This window comes from Notechis scutatus, chromosome 5 (genome assembly GCF_049901735.1).
Source record: "Notechis scutatus isolate UNSWTSFEM ecotype Mainland chromosome 5, rNotScu1.2, whole genome shotgun sequence".
In the NCBI taxonomy this organism is placed as follows: Eukaryota; Metazoa; Chordata; class Lepidosauria; order Squamata; family Elapidae; genus Notechis; species Notechis scutatus.
This window is the reverse complement of record NC_142013.1, coordinates 102,337,659-102,358,252: the sequence shown is the minus strand read 5'-3', so window position 1 is coordinate 102,358,252 and position 20,594 is coordinate 102,337,659. Positions and strand designations below refer to the sequence as shown.

The window sequence follows — 20,594 nt, the reverse complement described above, 5'->3', positions numbered from 1 at the left end:
ACTCTGTTAATTTGTTATTCTGTTCAGGAATGGATAGTAAGAAGAAGGGATGAACAAGAGGGGCAAGAGGCAAACTGAAGGTGGAATTGGAACACAAATGGTGCTGGGAGAAGAAACTAAAGCACAATTGGAGGAGAAGGAAGTGGAGGAGACTCCTTTACTTTCTCTGTCCCTTCTGCCACATTAAGAGTTATTGACCCTTTGTAAAAATGGAACCTCAGCCCGTCGAAGGATGAAGGAGCAATGGGCAATTGAGAACAGCAACAAGTTTCTATTTCAATTAATGCCCTGTCTTGCACAGAGAAGGCATCAACTGCCTATTTGGGGCGAATCTTATGGAAGAATGCTATTCAGTGGTTTTGGAAAACCAGCAGACCTTTCCAGAGCATCACTTCAAAAGCCAAAGGAAGGGATTTTTAGTACCTGATCCAAGCAGTTGAGTAAATCACAGAGGCAGGCCCACTGCAAGGCCGGAGTGGGATAGAAAGAGTGAAAGCAGGCCGTGAAGGTATTGTGGCATTCCTGGAGGGCAGCTTCCAGCAGGCTCAGGGGCTGAGTGAGATAGCCTTGAGGGTCATTGTCCAGCTTGATCATGCAATGGTCAACTCCTTCTGACAAGATTTTTCTCAGCAAGGTTCTCGTCTTCCCAATGCAGTCTGCGAGCCTGCTGCTTTCTTCCACAACAGCTTTAGAGGTGGCTGCAGAGAGTGGTAACCAAAGTGACACTAGGAATGCAGTCAAGACGGTTGAGGGGTCCTTGGTGTTCTCTGCTTGAGGACATTTCATGACCCAAACTAGGCATCATCATAAATGCTTTCAATACTGAGCTACAAACATTCTCCTTTATTTGTACCACATATGGGCTTCAAACCCTTCAGTGTTCTAGTTTGGGTCATGAAACATCTGCAAAAAAAAACAACAGCCAAACTCAGAGAGCACCAAGGACCCCCTCATTTCGACCTGAGCTACAAATATTCTTATTGGTAGTCAAAAAGTTTAATGATAACTAACAGAAAAAATAAAATTGTCTGGACAAAGACACACCTGAAGGTAACTAAACCAGAATGACAACGACTCTTTTGGGCCATGTGTCCTTCTCTTTGAGGATCTCAAAGACACAATTACCTTCTATTAATCAAAGCTTTCCCCTTTGTCCAAAAAAGAAAGCCAAACATAGTAAGACTGTGAATTAAGTCAACTTCTAAGTTGGGTTCAATATCCTAGCTTATTCCAAAGCAGGACAAAACCAATAGCTGTATTTATTTCATAGACAAAGTCCTGATTTCCTTGCTTTTGCTACAAATAGAGGGGAGAAGAGACTATGTGTACAGCTAACAGCCCTTTCCACCTCCTGGCTGGCTAAGGTGAAATAGAATTATTCCACCATGAACTCAGATTTACTAAAAAGAGGTCATTAGGCAGCATGTGCACTTGGGAGGAGGAGGAGGAGGAGGAGGGAGGAAGAGGAAGAAGAGGAAGAGGAAGGAGGAGGAAGAGGGAGGAGGAGGAGGAGGGAGGGAGGAAGGAAGGAGGAAGGAAGAGGAAGAAGAGGAAGAGGAAGAGGAAGGAGGAGGAAGAGGAAGAGGAAGGAGGAGGAGGAGGAGGAGGAGGACAAGAAGGCATCTCACCTGAAACAGGGTAAATTTCACAGGTGTAGACACGCAGTAACCTCAAGCAGCAAGTGCCGACGAATCGCAGCCTTTCCAAATCCAGAAGGGTGGCCGTGTACTGGAACCCCTTCAGACCTCGGAGTTCTTCCACGCCTAAAACTAAGGTGGTCCAGCTCCAATGAAGAATGCTCAGCAGCGACTCAAAGCACTCCTGTCCCAAAGGGAAACAAACAGGGCTCAACAAGGAGCATTCGTTCATCCAAGGCTGCCCGGTTTGAGATCCCGAGGATAGAAGTATATAGTAACCTTCCAGGGAACCTATGCTTCTTAAAAGGTGGTCAAACCCAACTGCCATTGTCCATCTTCAATTCCTTTAACTAAATCCAAGTTTAGGACAGGATGGGAGGAGAAAAGTTGACAAATTCTTTGGAGAGGCTGGAAGATGATGGTCAGGAAGCTTCTTCCTTTCTCCTTCACCCCCATGAAAATATTTTTACGCTGGACTTCAGTCCAACCTTAACAAATTCAAGAGTGCTTTTAACTGAGCTATGAAGGAACAGTAGAACAGCAGGCAGTACCTCCTTCTCCTCCAGATACATTAGTTTTCCTTGCTAAACTGATGATGTTTGTCCATCGTTTTTGAAGAACGAACATCATCAGTTTAGCAAGGAAAATTAATGTATCTGGAGGAGAAGGAGGTACTGCCTGATACAACTGATACAACTAAACTGATATAACTGTAGAAAACAGATATGCCTGTAGAATTTAGCTCTCCAGAACTTCACCTCTCATTGTTTTTCTAAAAAGGATTTACCTAATCCTGAGGGTCACCAGGGTACCTAGGAACGAGGGGGCCATGCATGGTTCCCTCAGAAGGTCAAACTATTGATAGACAATGAGCAATATGCCACTGCTCTCTTTTGTCAAAATGAATTAACGCTGCAGAATAATCACGGCACAGAAACAGTGCCCAAGGCCCTATCAAACTCCTATCTTCTAGAGATTATGAGCAAATGCATATGCAGCATAAAGGATAATAAACTCCATGTTCACCTACTGTGTTTCTTCAGCCACTCCAGGTATAAAATGCCATGGACATAAATAAGTTTACTTAAGAATGAATGCACTTTTCTGCAAGGGTTCAATGTGCATATCTTTATTTTGAACAGGTGGTCCTCAACTTATGACAACTGACCCCCAAATTTCTGCTGTCAACAGAAACATTCGTTATAAGTGAGTTTTGCCCCATTTTACAAACTTTCTTGCCCCCGTTGTTAAGTGAATCACTGCAGTTGTTAAGTTAGTAACACGTTTGTTAAGTGAATCTGGCTCCCCCATTTTGCATCATAGAAGTTACAAAAGATGTTTACATGACCCCAGGACTCAGCAACCGTCATAAATATGAACCAGGTGCCAAGCATCCGAATTCTGATCATGTGACCAGAGGGATACTGGTTGTAAGAGTGGAAAAACGGTCATAAGTCACTTTTTTTCAGGTCTGCTGAAACTTAGAATGGTCACTAAATGAATTGTGGTAAGTTGATAGACTACCTGTACAAGATTTAAAACATGCAGCAAACTATTCTTTACTAGCCAACTCTTTTTTGCTTGATTAAAACACGGGCGGGCGGACTCACCACGGAAACGGTTCTTGCAAACGATCGCTTTAAAATGTGCACCGGCTCGCTGGTTTGCTGCTTGCCTTTGGATGCGCTTCCATCACTCGTTGGCAGCCTTAGAAGGGAAAGCAAAAAGAAGAAACAACGTTGGTGCATCCTGCAAGCAGGTCTGAGGGATATACAATCTCATGCTCCCCATCGGTTCTTGCAAGTCATGGTTTCTGATCAACGAGATGCGTTTATTGGAGGCAGGAAATGACCTGCTGTGGTGTCTCAGAAGTAGCAGCTCAAAAATGGTAAGAGAAAAATATATCTGTCCAAATACCTTGATGGAGGAGGAGGAAGAGGAGGAGAAAAAGGAGAAGGAGAGGGGAGGAGGAGGAGGAAAAAAGGAGAAGGAGAGGGAGGACAAAAAGGAGAAAGAGAAGGAGAGGGAGGAGGAGAGGTAGAGGGAGGAGAAGGAGAAGAGGAGGAGAAAAAGGAGACGGGGGAAGAGGAGGAGAGGAAGAGGGAGAGGAAGGAGAAGGAGAAGAGGAGGAGGAGGAGGAAGAAGAGGAAGGAGAAGAGGAAGAGGAGGAATTATTGCCCACAGCCATAAAAGTAGACCTTCTCTGGAACAAAAGTATATTGGCTACTAATTTAATATATGTTCATTATGGAGAACAATGTAAAGGGTCAGAAAACTCCAATTAAATTAAGAAACTGTACAACCCACATTGTTGAATGTTACATTATGCTTTCGGTTCAAATGTCTGCTTAAAGAGGATAGACAGACAGACACAGAGATAGAGATATATAGAGATACACACAAACACACACCCCATTACCTGTATAAGAGTTGAGGGATCTGGCCTGCATTAACGTCTGTGCCATTATTTGATTTCTTTGAACTTTTAAACTGGAAGACAATCCTGCAAGAGGAAAACAGATTTAGAGGCCGGGGATGCTCCCTCCGTTTCAGAGGCTCCAGGGGGAATGGGAAGGGCACTTACCCATCATCCGTAGTAATGGAGGCTTGTCCATGGGAGCCGCAGTCGCTGCTGGGGCCAGAAACTCGTGCCCAGGCAACATACCACCAGCTGGCTTGCAGGAGGACAGGTTCGTCAAACATCATAGCATACTTTTCCCTGAGGAAACATCAAGGAAAATTGGCGTCTGTTATAGCAAAGGGCTACAAGTCATCTGTTTAGTTGAACTTCATTTGAATGTTGCTCTGGGCTGCAAGGGCTTTTTTTTATTTTTTTTTTTTAATTTATCAAGTTTATACAGTCGCCCATCTCCTGAGAAGTGGACTCTGGAAGTGACATGTAAAGAAAAGGAATATAAACTGACTAGCTGGATACCTGTGCTTCGCTATGAAACTATGTGGTCAGGCTTAGTTTTTGGGGAGGAAAATATGAAGAAAAAAAATTCTGCCTCTGCCTACCAGCACCCATTGGTATTCATCTGGCTAGCGTCCTCTCGGTGTGTGAGAGAGTTGAGGGCTGTTTGGAAAGTGAAACAGAATTTGCTGTGTGAGCAATAAGGAGAAAGCAAGGAGCCCGAGTGTGGCTTAGCTCAACTGTTCTGTACTAAAGCTGCTTGGTGCTGTGAAACTAAAACTGAAACTCCTCTGCTTGTGTTTCGCATTTGGAACAGAGTTATTTTCAGGTGGGGAGGGGGAGTAGAACTCCTTAGCATCAGAGTGTGTTAATAATAAATAATATACAAAATACTAATGCTCTGATGGTCATTTCAAAAAATCCTTTCTTAGTGAGCACCTAGAAGCCAAGAGGTACATACTTGCCAAATTTCAAGTTTGAAGGCTTTACAGTTCTGGAGATTTGGTGATGATGCGTGAATGGTATTTCACTTTTATATATATGTAGATTTATTTGTTAAGGTTGAAATATGTGTTATTATTTCTGGTGCTCTGGCAGTTGATTAGCACTGAATGATGAGGTTTTATACTTTATGGATAAGAAATGAGATAATAATTGCCATTGTTCATATATACAATGAAATTGATTATAGGAAATAGGAGAGAGGGAAGGAGAGGTATTTTATTAAAATATCAGAGAAGTTGTCTGTACTTGTCTGGAGAGAGGGAAGAGTAATTTCTCTATGCGTTTTTTCTTTTTTAAATTATATTAATTATATATTTTTCCTTTTTCCTCTGCATTTTTATATTTTTATAAATATTTCATATTTTATTTTTCATATTCTTTTTTGTTTGCATTAGTTTCTTTTATCCTAAAAATAAAAATATACAAAAGAAGTAAAAGGAAGATATATAAGGTTTGTTTATTTGATTGAAGTTGAAATAATATATGTTGTTATTTTTGATTAACCACGCCCCCTTTCCCCTCCCCCCTCCCTTCCCCCCCCCCCCCCCCCCCCCCCCCCCCCCCCCCCCCCCCCCCCCCCCCCCCCCCCCCCCCCCCCCCCCCCCCCCCCCCCCCCCCCCCCCCCCCCCCCCCCCCCCCCCCCCCCCCCCCCCCCCCCCCCCCCCCCCCTCGATCCAGCCTGAGGACCCCCCCCCCCCCCCCACCCCCCCCCAACCCCCCACTTGCACCCCCCCCCCCCCCCCCCCCCCCCCCCCCCCCCCCCCCCCCCCCCCCCCCCCCCCCCCCCCCCCCCCCCACGGCGCCCCCCCCCCCCCCCCCCCCCCCCCCCCCCCCCCCCCCCCATCCTCTTCCGGGCGGGCCCCCACCCCCCTGCAGCCCTCCTGCGGCCCTCGCCGCCGTCCCGCGACCCCCCGCGGCGCGTTCTAACTGGACGGACTTCTGCTGACAGTAGGAGTGAAAAGTTGATGCTTTATGGATTTGCTACAGAAAAGAGACAAATCATGCAGATAAGAGGATTTTTCAATTGTAATTAAAACCCTTAATAAAAATTACATATACAAAAAGGAACCTTTTAATTTAGTTACTTACAAATCCTTACTTGGTTCAGCATTTACCGCATGTCAATTTTCCTATTTTTCTTGAGGAGGGTTTTTACGTAAGCAGCAGAATAATCGTTGACTGGGTCTCTTCCCGCCAATTTTTTTTTTAAGTTTCTCAAAATAAAGAGATTACTAGAATAGACTTATTCATCGCATTAAATTAATTTTAATGATATGTTCATAAAACAGTGACAAGTTTTATATCAAACAATAAGCATATTGAAGCAGTAACCCCAGAACAATGCAAGGTTTCAGAATATTGGTTAAAGGAGTGATATGATTGGGCTGATTCTCCTTGTTTATTGTCATTTATGTCATTTATGCTTATTATATGCATAATTTTGTATTTATTTATTCTGTCAATGTTTATGTGGTGTATATTGGAGGGGGTGACCCTTTGAGAGTTGTATGCAACAAAATTTAACTTTAATGTATGCCTATCGTGTACATTCAAAGTAACAATAAATTTGTTCTAAGTCTAATTGTCCTCCTTATTCTAAACTGGGTGCTTTCGGGGTGCTCTTCCTTTTTTAAACTGAAAATAAAAACTCGGGTTAAGAGAAGTGATTCATTTTTGAAAATTCTACCCACCTTGCGGCACAATCGTATGCCAGGACATCTGTCTCAGCAAGAAGGTCCCCATCAGTCTCATGGTCACCTCCATCTGGTCCCAGCTCAAAGAGCTAAAAAAAGAGAAACCTTCAATGATTTTACCTTCTAATTGAACTGGGAGGTTGCTCTCTTCTTACCCCTTCACCCTTGTGCCGTGATGGCAAACCTGTGGCATGCTTGCCAGAGGTGGCACGCAGAGCCTTCCCTGTGGGCACGCGAGCCATCACCCCAGCTCAGCTGTGCCGCGCATGCGCACGCATCTCCCGCCTGAGAGCAGGTCTTCGGGTCTCTGCTGTGCATGCACGGGAGGCTGGGCGCATGCACGGGGAATGTGGGCGCATGCACGGGAAACATGCACATATTATTGTGTTTTGGGGGTGCATGCGCACACATGCACATAGGGCGCTCAGCGCCGAGAAGGTTAGCCATCACTGCCCTAGTGTCTGGGCAAATCTAGCTGGGCAGAGTTCATCAGGTGCCAAGGAAGCAGCCTGAGAGCATGCCTTAAATGAGAACTTTCGTCAGAGACACTGAGCAAGTGAGGATGGGCTATCACTGAAGGCAACGGCTACCACTTCAGCAGCCCAAGGCAGCCTGAAGTAGGTAAAGGCTGGGAGGTAAGTCAAAAGGTCACTTTCAATCTTATAACCATCAAACTCACTCATGTCTTCCGAGAATATATTCTAATTTTGGAATAAAACTTAAACCATTCTGAAACTTCAAATCAAACACACTGTTTGGCATTTTCTAAAGTCAACACCCCTAACTCTCAACTGAGTTCAGGACAAATATTCTTATGCAACTCTTTTCAACAAATCCAGGCATTCATTTTAGCACCTACTGTAACTGAATGGGGAGGATATGCAGCCTGACTATTTATTATGCAATGCAAAATTCAAAGTTTTGAGAGCATTGGATGAAATAAACGGCAGACTATTCAGTTTATCTTCATCACTGCAATATCTACAAGGCTTACAGTTCTGGATGAAGCCTGATATGCTAGCCTTGACAAAACTCCACGTATTGATTTTAGAAAGTACAGAATTATTTTAATAGTAGTAGTAAAAAATGGCTGGTTTATATTGGTTCAATTATTTTAATGCTCCCAATTTTAGATATGTGCCCTGACAACATTAGGTCTGTTTTATAAGAATAATAAAGGTCACCTTTATGACAACTTACAGGAAGAAATACATTTGAGGAAAGAGAAGGAAAGAATATCTGTGAAAAATCAAATGTGAACTGCATGTTTCTTATTATTTTCACTTTTTTTTTCATACATTTTTTTTTTTGCACAAAAGCAAGATTCCTTCCTTCCTTCCTGGTATTTCAAGAGCTGCCTGATCAAAGCCATGCTATGTTTCAAATTCAGATCTGAACACAGCTCCTTTCCCTACCTTTATCTTAGCGGTGTACTCTCCCCTGCCACCAAAAAGGCCCAGGCCACCAAGCAACAGGTCAGTATCTGCGCAAAAGCGAATGGCTTCCACGGAGTGAGCTGAATAACCCCACCCTCCTCCATGACCTAAGAAAAAAAGGAAAGCAGGTGGTCATACAACTGTCCACAGGGACATCCTGGCAAGAGGGGAGGAGCGGGGAGGATCAGCAGCTAAAAAAGTGAGGGTTACTTTCAAATCTGTTGACGATACTGTAGTCTTCCTTGGAGTAGACTTTCATCACCGCGTGACTCTCCTCTTCAGTGTTCATCACGCCCATTTTTAAGTCCTGCATGGCTGCCAATGTGTCAAGGCAACCTTTACAAATAAAGCAAAAGGATGAATACAGAGATGGATCGTATCCATCCAAATGGAGCAATGTGAACAAGTGAACAAAGGGTAATTGTTCAGACGTGGGTTGAGGAACACATCGCATGCAAAGCCGTAAATCTGGCTTTCTAGCTAAAAAAATACCAAAGGAATAAAACACTTTGCAAATTATTTGTACTGTATACCTCTACAGCTATAACTGTAGGATTAGAATCTGTCCAGATCAACAAGCTTGCTGACTTTTATATTTATTAAAACATTTAATATCTACCCTGTTTCTCCAACAATACGGCCTCCCCAATAGGAAGTCCCAGCATGTTTTATAGGCATGAAATGAAATTAAGCCCCTCCCCCAAATTAAGGCCTATATTAAAACATGCAAAATGGGAGGAATGGTGGGGGCTTGCCGCTAGGAAGTACTTTTGTTGCACACCCGGATATGGTGCTGCCTGCGTTGACCCCGATACGAAGTGCCCCACCAACGCCGAGGTCAACATCCAAGCCGCCGCCACCCGCCCACCCAAAGATGCAAGGGGGGGAATTAAGTCACCCCAAAAGACAGCCTAGCCATTTTTTCAGGGCTCAAAAAAAAGAAGACCTGCCTTATTATATGAGAAACACGGTATCTGACCGCACAGTCCTTGAATGTTCCAAGACTTCAACTATAAAAACATTAAAATAAATAACAAGTCGACCTCACTATCTTGTGCAGGGACTGTTATGATGGTGCTGAAAAAAAATAACTTTGAAACCAAGGTGTGCATTTATAACTTTCACAGCCTCTGTCTCTCCCAGTCATGTGTTTGGCATTACAGTCAGTCAGTATGTGTTGTCGTGTACCTGACATTTTCCTTTCATTTTCTCCTGACTTGCTGAGTGGGGAGTTTAAACAAGCTAGCTCTTTCGACAATCCCTCCTGTGTCCCTTGCAAAACAGAGAGAGATTGGGGAGGAAGGGATTACACGAGAGTGAGCAAGCACACAATCAGGAACAGACACCAAAAGGAATGTGGTAGCAGGCTACTCAAACAGGTGTCAGCACATTCTTTCGATATGCATTCCCACTGTCTCCCTGCTTACTTTCTTACAATCCTTTCCTCTGCAACGAACATAAATACAAACATTAAATTGTTAATTAAAGCAGCAGAGGAAATCCAATAGATGGTGGGAATAGGGGAACAGGATATCTGAAGTAAAGTCAGAAGCACAGGGCCAATCATGTGATTTTTTCCAGTTAGCAACCACATCATTTAGCAACAGAGTCGATACTTCCGATTGTGAGGAGTATCTGTATCGTTCTTACAGTTAGTAAAGCGACTCTAGTAATAAGGTTTGATATTTTGCAAGTTATTTTGAGGTGGGTTGTTCATACCGAGCATGTGCAAAGCTGCATGTGATCTTGTGGTAAGCGCTTTGGATCCTGTTGGAAGAGCCAGTTCTGGACTGAGAATGCTGCAGCGGGACTGTGTATCCGGAGCAGTGGGAAGCCTGGAATCGGCCACAACTGAGTTGTAACTCCACAATTCTCTTGCATTTGGTCGAAACCTGTTCAAAAGAATTAGATTTGATACCTTTCAAGCTGTTGTTATTACCACGCAGCCTAATAAACTCAAACGCAGGGATTTCAGATTAGAGGTTGCCAACTTCATGTTCCTCGTCCTGCAATGGACAGGCAGGTGGGGTCTTATTCTAGAAAACTACGGGAGAATGAAGACAAGCATTCTATCCCTCCAACAATACAGATTCGACTGAATGTGTGATGACCCGGGGTGTGACATAAAAATAACAAAGTTACAAAAATAGAATAAATTCCCTTTCATGCCTCCAACTTGGCCCCAAATGTCCAATTATCCTCAGCTGGATATTAAACTCTTAAAAAAAAAAAACAGTCTACAGAGGGAGTAAATGCAGTCCGAACCCAAAGTAAAGATAATTAGAAATAAAAAAACCAACACAAACCACACTGAAGTAATTAATACGACAGGCCAGGATGATAAATTGCAGACTTCCACCAGATAATGCAGCAACCAGTTGGGAGGAAGCCAAAACCCAGAAAAGCTTTGACAAGAATAATGCACACTTTGCTTCCAGCAACTTTGCCATGCGCAGTTTGTCCTTTTAAACAGTCCTCCCAGCTGCAGCCCATGAAGGGAATCAGGGCCCTTTCCTCCCCCATAGACCATGCCACTCACGTTTCTCCCTTATCCGCTTCTCCCTGCGTGCCCTAGGATGAAGAGGGATGGGCCTGGGTCTTCCTCTGAATGCCCATCCGGCCTGTGCCCTTCCCCAGTTTCCTCCACAACCACCGGAGCCACACTCCCATTCCCTGTTAGCTATTCTATCTCTCCCTCGGAGTCAGACTCTAACAGGGACAGGACAGAATGTATAAAATGTATAACTTCGGCTTTAGGCTAAGGCTGAGTAGGCAGTGGCCTATGGCGTCAAAGCTGAGGCAGCTATGTCACCCTTCCTTCAAAATCATTCTAAAACTGCAAATCTTTGCATTGGCAGGAAGAGGCGCCATAATCATTGTGGCCTAGGGGGTGCCACATAGCCTTCGTCTGGCACTGTTGTGGTTCACCAGCAGCCTGTGCAGACGGCAGCAGAATCGGACAGTGGGGAAGAACAGGGACAAGTCCAGGAGTTTGGAGAGGACTCGGACGAGGGTCCTGCGTCTGATGCAGAGATGGGGCCAGGACCATCTGAGAGTGGGGTACTGCCTCCGGAGCCTCCGGAGTCTGGCAGCAGCGAGGCAGAGGACCCAGGGGAGCCTGTTCCCAGTGTGCGTGTGTGTAGAGCTGCTAGAAGGCAAAAGCAGCTGAGACAAAAGGGGCGACTCAGGAGTAAGGCTGGGAGATGATTGCCCCTCCCATAAAGTATAGAAGACAGGCAAAGATGACGAAACCTTTGCAGGAAGCAAAGTCGTTCATTCGGTTCAGATTTATTCTTGAAGCTCTTTGTACTTCGGTTGGTTTTTGTTTTTTTTCTAGTTCATTTGACACTTCTGTTATTGGAAGCACTTCACAGAGAAGAAAGGTGGGTGCTTATCTTGAGGGACTGTTTGAGATTCATTATAATAAAATAAGACTTGTTTTTAAAATAAGCCTGTGCATAATTACGGTCTTGGAAGCCTTGGTCAGAACAGGCACTGGCTCCATCTCAACACAGAGGTTGCCATCTGAAGTGTGTGCATCAGAAAATAAACCCTACTGAACTCAAGCTCCTGCATGAAAGGCAAGATACAAACCTAATGAAGAAATACGGGTAGTTCTTGACTGACTTCGTTCAAAGTTACGTCCGAAAAAAAGGAACGTGACTATTTTTCACACCTACAACCTTTACAGCCTCCTCATGGTCACGTGATCAGAATTTGGAGGCTTGGCAACTGCCTCATATTTATGACAGCTGCAGTGTTGTGGGGGCACGTGATCCCCTTTTGCGACCTTCTGACAAGCAAGGTCAATGGGGAAGCCAGATTCACTTAACAACCATGTCAACTAACTTAACAACTGCAGTGATTCCCTTAACAACTGAAGCAAGGTCGTAAAATGGAACCAAGCTCACTTGACTAATGTCTCGCTCAGCAACAAAAATGTTGAGCTCAACTGTGGTCATAAGTTGAGGATTACCTGTAAACGTGATTTACTGGCAAAAAACAAGAGAGTGTGAGGCTAACAAGAGAGCGTGAGTTGCAGTAGGTGGACCCTGCCTACATTTGTGTATCTTCTAGATTGAGGGAGAGAATATTGCTAGAGAATATCTGCAGCAGGGATGAATAGAGCAAGACTAACAGAAGAGCTAAAATTCTAAATTCTCCCATGATTTGATTCCCAATGCTACCTCGTCTGGCATAGACAACCTTCTTTTTTTCACATTAACACAGAGAGCAGACTTTCTACCCACTATTACAGCTCTAGCTTATTATTCCCCTTAATGAAGATTCTTCTTCCCCACCCCCCACCCCACTTATTTTTCCAACTCTTCTCATTCTCTGTGCCTTTCTGCACTCTTCTCCTTCACCATGCACCCTTTCTTGTTACCCTATGACAGGGGTCTTCCAACTTGACAGCTTTGAGACTTGTGAACTTCAACTCCCAGAATTCCTCCTCCATGTTAGCTCAGGAATTCTGGGAGTTGAAGTCCACAAGTCTTAAACTTGCCAAGTTTGAAGACACTTGCCCTATGAGCTCACCCGCATTCCCTTTTCTTTAAGCCAAGAAACATTTCAAGAGCAAATACGCTGATGTTATCTCCTTACAAATGGTGGTTAAGGATTGCTGTTAATACACAAAAAAAGGGAAAGGAAAGATTCATCATTCCAAAGCAGGATGCGTTGGTCCCTTCCCAGATTCACTAAACTGGCATTTGAAAAGTTCTTCTCCTGCCCTGCAGTATTTTATTTCTACCCCCTGCCAACACTTACCGCCAAATGACATCATAAACAGGATCTAGACACACGCCAAACCCCTGAAGGTCCTCTTGTTCCGAATCATTAAATGTTTTGCAACTTCCGTCAACTTTGTTTATCAAAAGACACTTGAACGGAGGGGGCTCCGAGATGGAAGATGGAATCAAGCCTAAGAAACACATAAGCGGAAGTCAGATATTTGGCCGTTTATTCAGTCTAAAGGATAATATTCATCGCCATTTACCTGAGCTGAATTTAAGAAGCTTCCCCCATCCCAAAGATCATTAGAAGGGGGGGGGGGGAATGGTTATGATAGGCACACACGTATATTCCTTGATACTCCTCTTGGCAACTCAGCCTGCACACGCCGACACAGGACACACTCCAACAAAAGGCAAGGCCAATCCCCCCCCCCCCCCGCGCCCGCCAAATAAGTATTAATCTAATTAATTGAGGGTTTTGTTGTGTAAGAGTGTGCATGTGCGGCTTTTAAATTAACTGCTCGGACCAGACCCTGCAATTTTCTTGGGAACCTTTTCCAGAAGCGGCATGCTCTGCCCTCCTTCTTCTTCCCAGGGCTGAGCCAGAAGGACCGGCCAAGGCCACCCAGTTGGCTTTGTTTCTAAGGCAAGACTGGAACTCGTGGACCTGATTTTCAGCCTGGTGCCTCTGACCATTACATCAACTGGCTATCCTGCTTAAAATTATTGCATGTCAAAAGTTGGGCCTCCCTAATATAAGTAAGTGGGTGCCTCTCCTTTCTTCCCTTCCCCTCCTCTCTCCCTTCTCCTCTCCTTTACCTCTTCCTCCCATCCCCCATCCCCTCTTCTCCTCTCTTCTGCCCCTCCTCTCCTCCCACTCCTCTCCCCTCCTCCCCTCTCCTCTCTCTTCTTCTCTCCCTTCCCTCTCCCTCTTCTCCTCTCCTCTCCTCTGCCTCTCCTCTCTCTCCCTTCTCCTCTTGCCTCTCCCTTCTCCTCCTCTGCCTCTCCTCTCTCCCTTCTCTTCTCCCTCCCTCTCCTTCTCTTCTCTCTCTCCCTCCTCCTCCTCTCCCTCCCTCCCTCTTCTCCTCTCTCCTCTCTCCCTTCTCCTCTCCCCTCTCCCTTCTCCTCTGCCTCTTCTCCTCTCTCCTCCCTCTGCCTCCTCTCTCCCTTCTCCTCTTGCCTCTCCCTTCTCCTCCCCTCTGGCTCTCCTCTCTCTTCCCTCTCTCCTCTCTCCCTACTCCTCACTCTGCCTCTCCCCTCTCCCTTCTCCTCTCCCTCTCTCTCTTCTCCTCTGCCTTCTTCTCTCTCTCCTCTCTGCCTCTCCTCTCTCTCTCTTCCCCTCCTCTCTCCCTCTCCTCCCCTCTCCCTCTCTCTCTCCTCCCTTCTCCTCTCCTCTCTCTCCTTCTCCTCTCCTCTCTCTCCTCCTCTCCCTCTCTCCTCTCCTCTGCCTCTCTCCTCCCCTCCTCTCTCCCTTCTCTCTCTCTCCTTCTCCTCTCTCTCTCTCCTCTCTCTCTCCTCCCTCTCCTCTCCCTCTCCCTCTCCTCTGCCTCTCTCTCCGTCCTCTTCTCCTCTCTCCTCTCTCCCTCCTCTCTCTCCCCTCTCCTCTCTCCTCTGCCTCCTCTCCTCTGCCTCCCTCCCCTTCTCCTCCTCTGCCTCTCTCCCTTCTCCCTCTGCCTCTCCTCTCTCTTCTCCCCTCTCCTCTCTCCCTCCTCCTCTCTCCTCTCCTCTCCTCTCTCCTCCTCTCTCTCCTCCCTCCCCTCTCCTTCTCCTCTCCCCTTTCTCTCCTCTCCTCTCCTCTCTCCTCCTCTCCCTTCTCCTCTCCTCTCCCTCTGCCTCTCCTCTCCTCTTCTCCCTCTCCTCTCTCCCTCTCCCTCCTCCTCTTCCTCTCCTCCTCCTCCCTCTTCCTCTCTCTCTCTCCCTTCCTCCTCTCCCTCTCCCCTCTCCTCTGCCTCTCCTCTCCTCTCTCCTCTCCCTCTCCCTCTGCCTCTCTCCCTTCTCCTCTCTGCCTCTCCTCTCTCTTCCCTCCTCTCCTCTCTCCCTTCTCCTCTCCTCTGCCTCTCCCTTCTCCTCCTCTCTCTCTCCTCTCCCTCCTCTCTCTCCTCTCTCTCTCCTCTCGCCTCTCCTCCTCTCTCCTCTCTCCCTCTCCTCTTCCTCCCTCCTCTCTCCTCTCTCCTCTCCTCTGCCTCTCTCCCTTCTCCTCTCTCTGCCTCTCCCTCTCCTCCTCTCCTCTCTCCTCTCCTCTCCCTCTCCCTCTCCTCTGCCTCTCTCCCTTCTCCTCTCTCTCCCTTCTCCTCTCCTCTCCTCTCTCCCTCTCCCTTCTCCTCTGCCTCTCTCCCCTCTCCCTCTCCTCTCCTTCCCCTCTCCCTTCTCCTCCTCTGCCTCTCCTCCTCTTCTCCTCTCTCCTCTCTCCCTTCTCCTCTCCTCTCCCTCTCCTCTCCTCTCCTCTCCTCTCCCTCTCCTCTCCTCTCTCCCTCTCTCCTCTGCCTCTCCTCTCCCTCCTCTCCTCTCCTCTCTCCTCTCCTCTGCCTCTCCCTCTCCCCTCTCCTCTCCTCCTCCCCTCTCCTCTCCTTCTCCTCTCCTCTCTCCTCCCTCCCTCTGCCTCCCCTCTCCCTTCTCCTCCTCTCCTCTCCTCTCCCTCCTCTCCTCCTCTCTCCTCTCCTCTCTCCTCTTCTCCTCTCTCTCTCTCCTCTCTCCTTCCTCCCCTCTCTCCTCTTCTCCTCCCCTCCTCTCCCCTCTCCTCCTCTCTCCCTTCTCCTCTCCCTCTCTCCTTCTCCTCTGCCTCTCTCTCTCCTCTGCCTCCCCTTCTCCCTTCTCCTCTTGCCTCTCCTTCCCTCCTCTCTCTGCCTCTCTCTCTTCTCCCCTCTGCCTCTCTCTCCTTCTCCTCTCCTCTCCTCTCCTCTCCCTGCTCCCTCTTCTCTCTCTCTCCTCTCCCCTTCTCTCCTCTCCCCTCTCCCTTCTCCTCTGCCTCTCTCCCTCTCCCTCTCCCTTCTCCTCTCTCTCTCTCTCTCCTCTCCTCTCCCCCTCTCCTCTCTCTCCCCCTCTCCTCTCTCCCCTCCTCTCCTCTCCTCTCCCTTCTCCTCTCCTCTCCCTCCCTTCTCCTCTCCTCCTCTCCCTTCTCTCTCCTCTCTCCTCTCCTCTCCCTCTCCTCTTCTGCCTCTCCCTCTCTCCTCTCCTCCCCCTCTCCCCTCTCCTCCCTCTCTCCTCTCCTCTGCCTCTCCCTCTCTCCCTCTTCTCCTCTCTCCTCTCTCTCCCTTCTCCTCTCCCCTCTCCCTTCTCCTCTGCCTCTCCCTCCCCTCTCCTCCCTCTCTCCTTCTCCTCTTGCCTCTCTCCTCTCTCTCCTCTCCTCTCCTTCTCTCCTCTCCTCTCTCCTCTCCTCCTCTCCTCTCCTCTCTCTCTCTCTCTCCTCTCCCTTTCTCCCTCTCTCTCCCTCTCCTCTCCTCTCCCTTCTCCTCTTGCCTCTCCTCTTCTCTCCTCTGCCTCCCTCTCTCCCTCTCTCCTCTCTCCTTCCTCCTCCTCTCCTCTCTCTCCCTCCTCCTCTCTCCCTTCTCCTCTCCCTCTCCTCTCCCTCCTCTCCTCCCCTCCTCTCTGCCTCCTCTCCTCCCTCTCCTCTCTCCCTTCTCCTCTCCTCTCCTCTCCCTCTCCTCCCTCTTCCTCTCCCTCTCTCCTCCCCCTCTCCCTCCTCCCTCTTCTCCTCTCCTCTCCTCTCCCTCTCCTCTCCCTCTCTCTCCTCCTCTCCTCTCTCCTCTCCTCTCCTCTCTGCCTCTCCCTCCTCCTCTCTCTCCTCTCTCCTTCCCTCCCTCTCTCCCCTCTCCTCTGCCTCTCCTCTCTCCTCTCTTCTCCTCTCTCCCTCTGCCTCCTTCCTCCCTCTTCTCCCTCCTCTCCCCTCTCTCCTCTCTCCCTCTCCTCTCTCTTCTCTCTCTCCTCTCCTCCTCTCTCTCTCCCTCCTCTCTCCCTCTCCTCCTCTCCTCTCCCTCTCCTCCCCTCTCCTCCTCTCTCTCTCCTCCTCTCTCCTCTCTCCCCTCTCCCTCTCCCTCTCCTCCCTCTCCTCTCCTCCCTCTCCTCTCTCCTCTCCTCTCCTCCTCCTCTCTCCTCTCCCTTCTCTCTGCCTCTCCTCCTCTCCTCCTCTCTCCTCTTCTCTCTTGCCTCTCTCCTCTCCCTTCTCCTCTCTCTGCCTCTCCTCTCCTCTTCTTCTCTCTCCTCTCTCCCTCCTCCTCTCCTCTCCTCCTCCTCTCCGTCCCCTTCTCCTCTCTCCTCTCTCCCTTCTCCTCTCCCTCTCCTCCTCTCCTCTCCTCTCTCCTCCCCTCTCCCCTTCTCCTCTCCTCTGCCTCTCTCCTCCCTTCTCCTCTCTGCCTCTCTCCTCTCCTTCCCCTCTCCTCCCCTCTGCCTCTCCTCCCTCTCTCCTCCTCTCTCCTCTCTCCTCTCTCCTCTCCTCTCCCCTCTCCCTCTCCTCTCTCCCTTCTCCTCTCCTCTGCCTCTCCCTCCCTCCCTCTTCTCCTCTCTCCTCTCTCTCCTCTCCTCTCCTCCTCCCTTCTCCTCTGCCTCTCTCCCTCTGCCTCCCCTCTCCCTTCTCCTCTTGCCTCTCTCCTTCTCCTCTCCTCTCCTCTCTCTCTCTTCCCCTCTCCTCTCTCCCTTCTCCTCTCCTCTGCCTCTCCTCTCCCGTCCCTCTCCTCTCTCCTCTCTCTCTCCCTTCTCTCTGCCTCTCCTCCTCTCCCTCTCTCCCTTCTCCCTCTTGCCTCTCCTTCTCCTCCTCTGCCTCTCCTCTCTCTCCCCTCTCCTCTCTCCCTTCTCCTCCTCTGCCTCTCCTCTCTCTCCTCCTCTCCTCTCTCCCTTCTCCTCTCCTCTGCCTCTCCTCTCCTCTCCCCTCCTCTCCTCTCTCTCCTTCTCCTCTCCTCTCTCCCTTCTCCTCTCTGCCTCTCCTCCTCTCCCTCTCCTCTCTCTCTCCCTTCTCCTCTCTCTCCTCTCCTCCTGCCCTCTCTCTCTCCCCTCTCCTCTCCTTGCCTCTCTCTCCCTTCTCCTCTCCTCTCTGCCTCTCCTCTCTCTCCCTTCTCTCTCCTCTCTCTCCTCCTCTCCTCTGCCTCTCTCTCTCCTCTCCTCCCTCCTCTCTCTCCCTTCTCTCCTCTGCCCCTCTCCCTCTTCTCCTCTCCCTCTCCCTCTCCTCTGCTCTCTCCTCCCCTCCCCTCTGCCTCCTTTCTCCCTTCTCCTCTTGCCTCTCCCTTCTCCTCCCCTCTGCCTCTCCTCTCTCTTTCCCCTCCTCTCTCCCTTCTCTTCTCTCCCCTCTTCTCCTCTCTCCTCCCCTCTGCCTCTCCCTCTCTTTCCCCCTCTCCTCTCTGCCTTCTCCTCTCCCCTCTCCCTTCTCCTCTGCCTCTGCTGCTCTCCCCTCCCCACAGATACAGGTCAAATTTTTGTGACGGGGGATCCCCATCCATCGAAGCTCCCATTTTGCAGAAACATCCGTCTGCACGAGGAGCCATAGCTAGATACTCTCCCACAGAGACAATGTGGCAAGGGCAACACCACTGTGCCCCATAACCCTGACGGGAGGGCAGGAAAAGAAATATCCCCTCCTTCCATTGGCCCCTCTGCCAGATCCATCCGCGCACCCCACCCCCACAGCTCACTTTCACCTGCTGCAGAAGCTTTGCAAGGCAACCCTGGTCCTTCCTTCCCATCCATCATCCCCCCCTGCCCTCGGGGGCTCCCCATTAACAGATCATGATTTTGAGAGAAGACATCCATTCCCTTGGCTTTGAGGGAGTCAACGCGTCCGCCAGAAATGAACGGTTTCCCTGAGCTGCTACAGCAGCTAACAAGCCTCTTGCCTATGATATGCCGGCTGGCAAAAATCTCCGATGTTGCAAGCACGTGAGAGTTGATAAGAGCTTCGTCAATCCGAAGGAATGTCTGATCCCCACTGGCTCCAACCCAGGTTGCCTTGCGTCCATACTTGGAGCCCACATTGGGCACCGCGGCCGGCTTTGCGTTCCAGTAAGGAATGTCCAGGATGGGTCTGCCAAGCTGCCCTTTCTGAAAAGGCGAATTAGAAAGGGGGAAAAAAAAGAGTAGAAAATGAAGCATTACGAGACGTTCAAGTGGTGAACACGAATTCACAGCTTTGTCAGCTGTGGCCCTAGCAAATGTTTCATGAAAAACCTCACATTAACTGTTTGTGGTTTGGCTTCAGCAGTCTGAATATCAATGAACCTCTTCCTATGACAAATAACCTGAGAGCTTGTAGTACTAATTATTAGTATTCAATTGTAACTCGTGCTTGTATGAATTGGTTGGGGGTTGTTAGGACTATTTCGAAATGAATCTGAATTTGGCTCATAATGGCCTGGGGACTCATTTCTAATTGAAAAAATACAGAATAGAAGAACAAAAGTTAGAAGGGACCTTGGAGGTCTTCTAGTCCAACCCCCTGCCTAGGCAGGAAACCCTACCCCACTTCAGACAAATGGTTATCCAACATCTTTTTAAAAACTTCCAGTGTTGGAAAGTATTCACAACTTCTAGAGGCAAGTTGTTCCACTGATTATTTGTTATCATGGTCAGGAAATTTCTCCTTAGTTCTAAGTTGCTTCTCTCCTTGATTAGTTTCCACCCACTGCTTCTTGTCCTGCCTTCAGGTGCTTTGGAGAGTAGCTTGACTCCCTCCTCTTTGTGGCAACCCCTGAGATACTGGAACACTGCTATCATGTCACCCCTAGTCCTTCTTTTCACTAGACCAGACGTACCCAATTCCTGCAACCGTTCTTCCTATGTTTTAGCCTCCAGTCCCCTAATCCTCTTTGTTGCTCTTCTCTGCACTCTTTCTAGAGTCTCAACATCTCTCTTACATTGTGGCGACCAAACCTGAATGCAGTATTCCAAGCGTGGCCTTGCCAAGGCTTTATACAGTGCTATTAACACTTCACGTGATCTTGATTCTATCCCTCTGTTTATGCAGCCTAGGACTGTGTTGGCTTTTTTGGCAGCTGCAGCACATGGCTGGCTCCAATTTAAGTGGTTGCCCACTAGGACTCCGAGGTCCCTCTCACAGTTACTACTATTGAACAAGGTACCACATATACTGTACCTGTGCACTATGTCTAGAATCCCTCCAGTTTTAAACACTGATGACATCCTTACAATTAACACTGTCCCACCCAAAAGAAAGTAAGTTTCTCTAAAAGATGGAAAACATTCTGCATTATGCAACTGGTTTGGACAAGGAAAGTCATTTTAAGGGGGGGAAAATGCTTACAGAGAAACTTCCAAAGGTAAAGACTTGTCCATCCATCAACAGAACAGCTGTGTGGTTGCTGCCTGCGCTGACTTGGGTGCTGGGTCCTGGTAATGCTTGCACTAGAGTGGGACAACCCCTAAATTGGAAAGGAAAAAAAAGCAACTGTGAATTCACCCATTCTTGGGTACCAATGCACAACAGGAAGTCAAACCTGAAATGACACCATTAAAATAACTAATGATCCCTTGGATTTGGGGATTTAAACTATGCAAAAAAATGAATGGACCACACTCAATATTGGAAGAGTTTAAATGCCTTTCCTTGATCTGCTCAAATAAGCAGGGGGTGGATCTGAGCTGACCTCCAAAAAGGTAAGTGGGACAAGACCTTGAAGAGCTGGGATTGGGAATGACTAGGAATACCAGGTTTCCAAATGGGAAATGGATGA

At 48.2% G+C, this 20,594-nt stretch overlaps 1 protein-coding gene across 6 annotated transcripts in view; it reads right to left on the bottom strand.

Moving 5' to 3' along the window:
* Positions 1 to 20,594, bottom strand: part of MYCBP2 (MYC binding protein 2) — a 142,043-nt gene that overhangs the window by 83,886 nt on the left and 37,563 nt on the right. For all 6 annotated transcript variants that reach the window (XM_087967399.1, XM_087967400.1, XM_087967401.1 and 3 more), the window contains exons 20-31: positions 20,165 to 20,282; positions 18,741 to 18,945; positions 12,956 to 13,109; positions 9,905 to 10,077; positions 8,396 to 8,521; positions 8,165 to 8,292; positions 6,747 to 6,838; positions 4,222 to 4,356; positions 4,057 to 4,140; positions 3,248 to 3,344; positions 1,629 to 1,821; positions 424 to 698 (exon numbers count right to left, since the gene is read on the bottom strand). In XM_087967399.1, the coding sequence (XP_087823525.1) occupies positions 424 to 698; positions 1,629 to 1,821; positions 3,248 to 3,344; positions 4,057 to 4,140; positions 4,222 to 4,356; positions 6,747 to 6,838; positions 8,165 to 8,292; positions 8,396 to 8,521; positions 9,905 to 10,077; positions 12,956 to 13,109; positions 18,741 to 18,945; positions 20,165 to 20,282 (1,780 nt within the window). The remainder of the gene's footprint in view (positions 1 to 423; positions 699 to 1,628; positions 1,822 to 3,247; positions 3,345 to 4,056; positions 4,141 to 4,221; positions 4,357 to 6,746; positions 6,839 to 8,164; positions 8,293 to 8,395; positions 8,522 to 9,904; positions 10,078 to 12,955; positions 13,110 to 18,740; positions 18,946 to 20,164; positions 20,283 to 20,594) is intronic.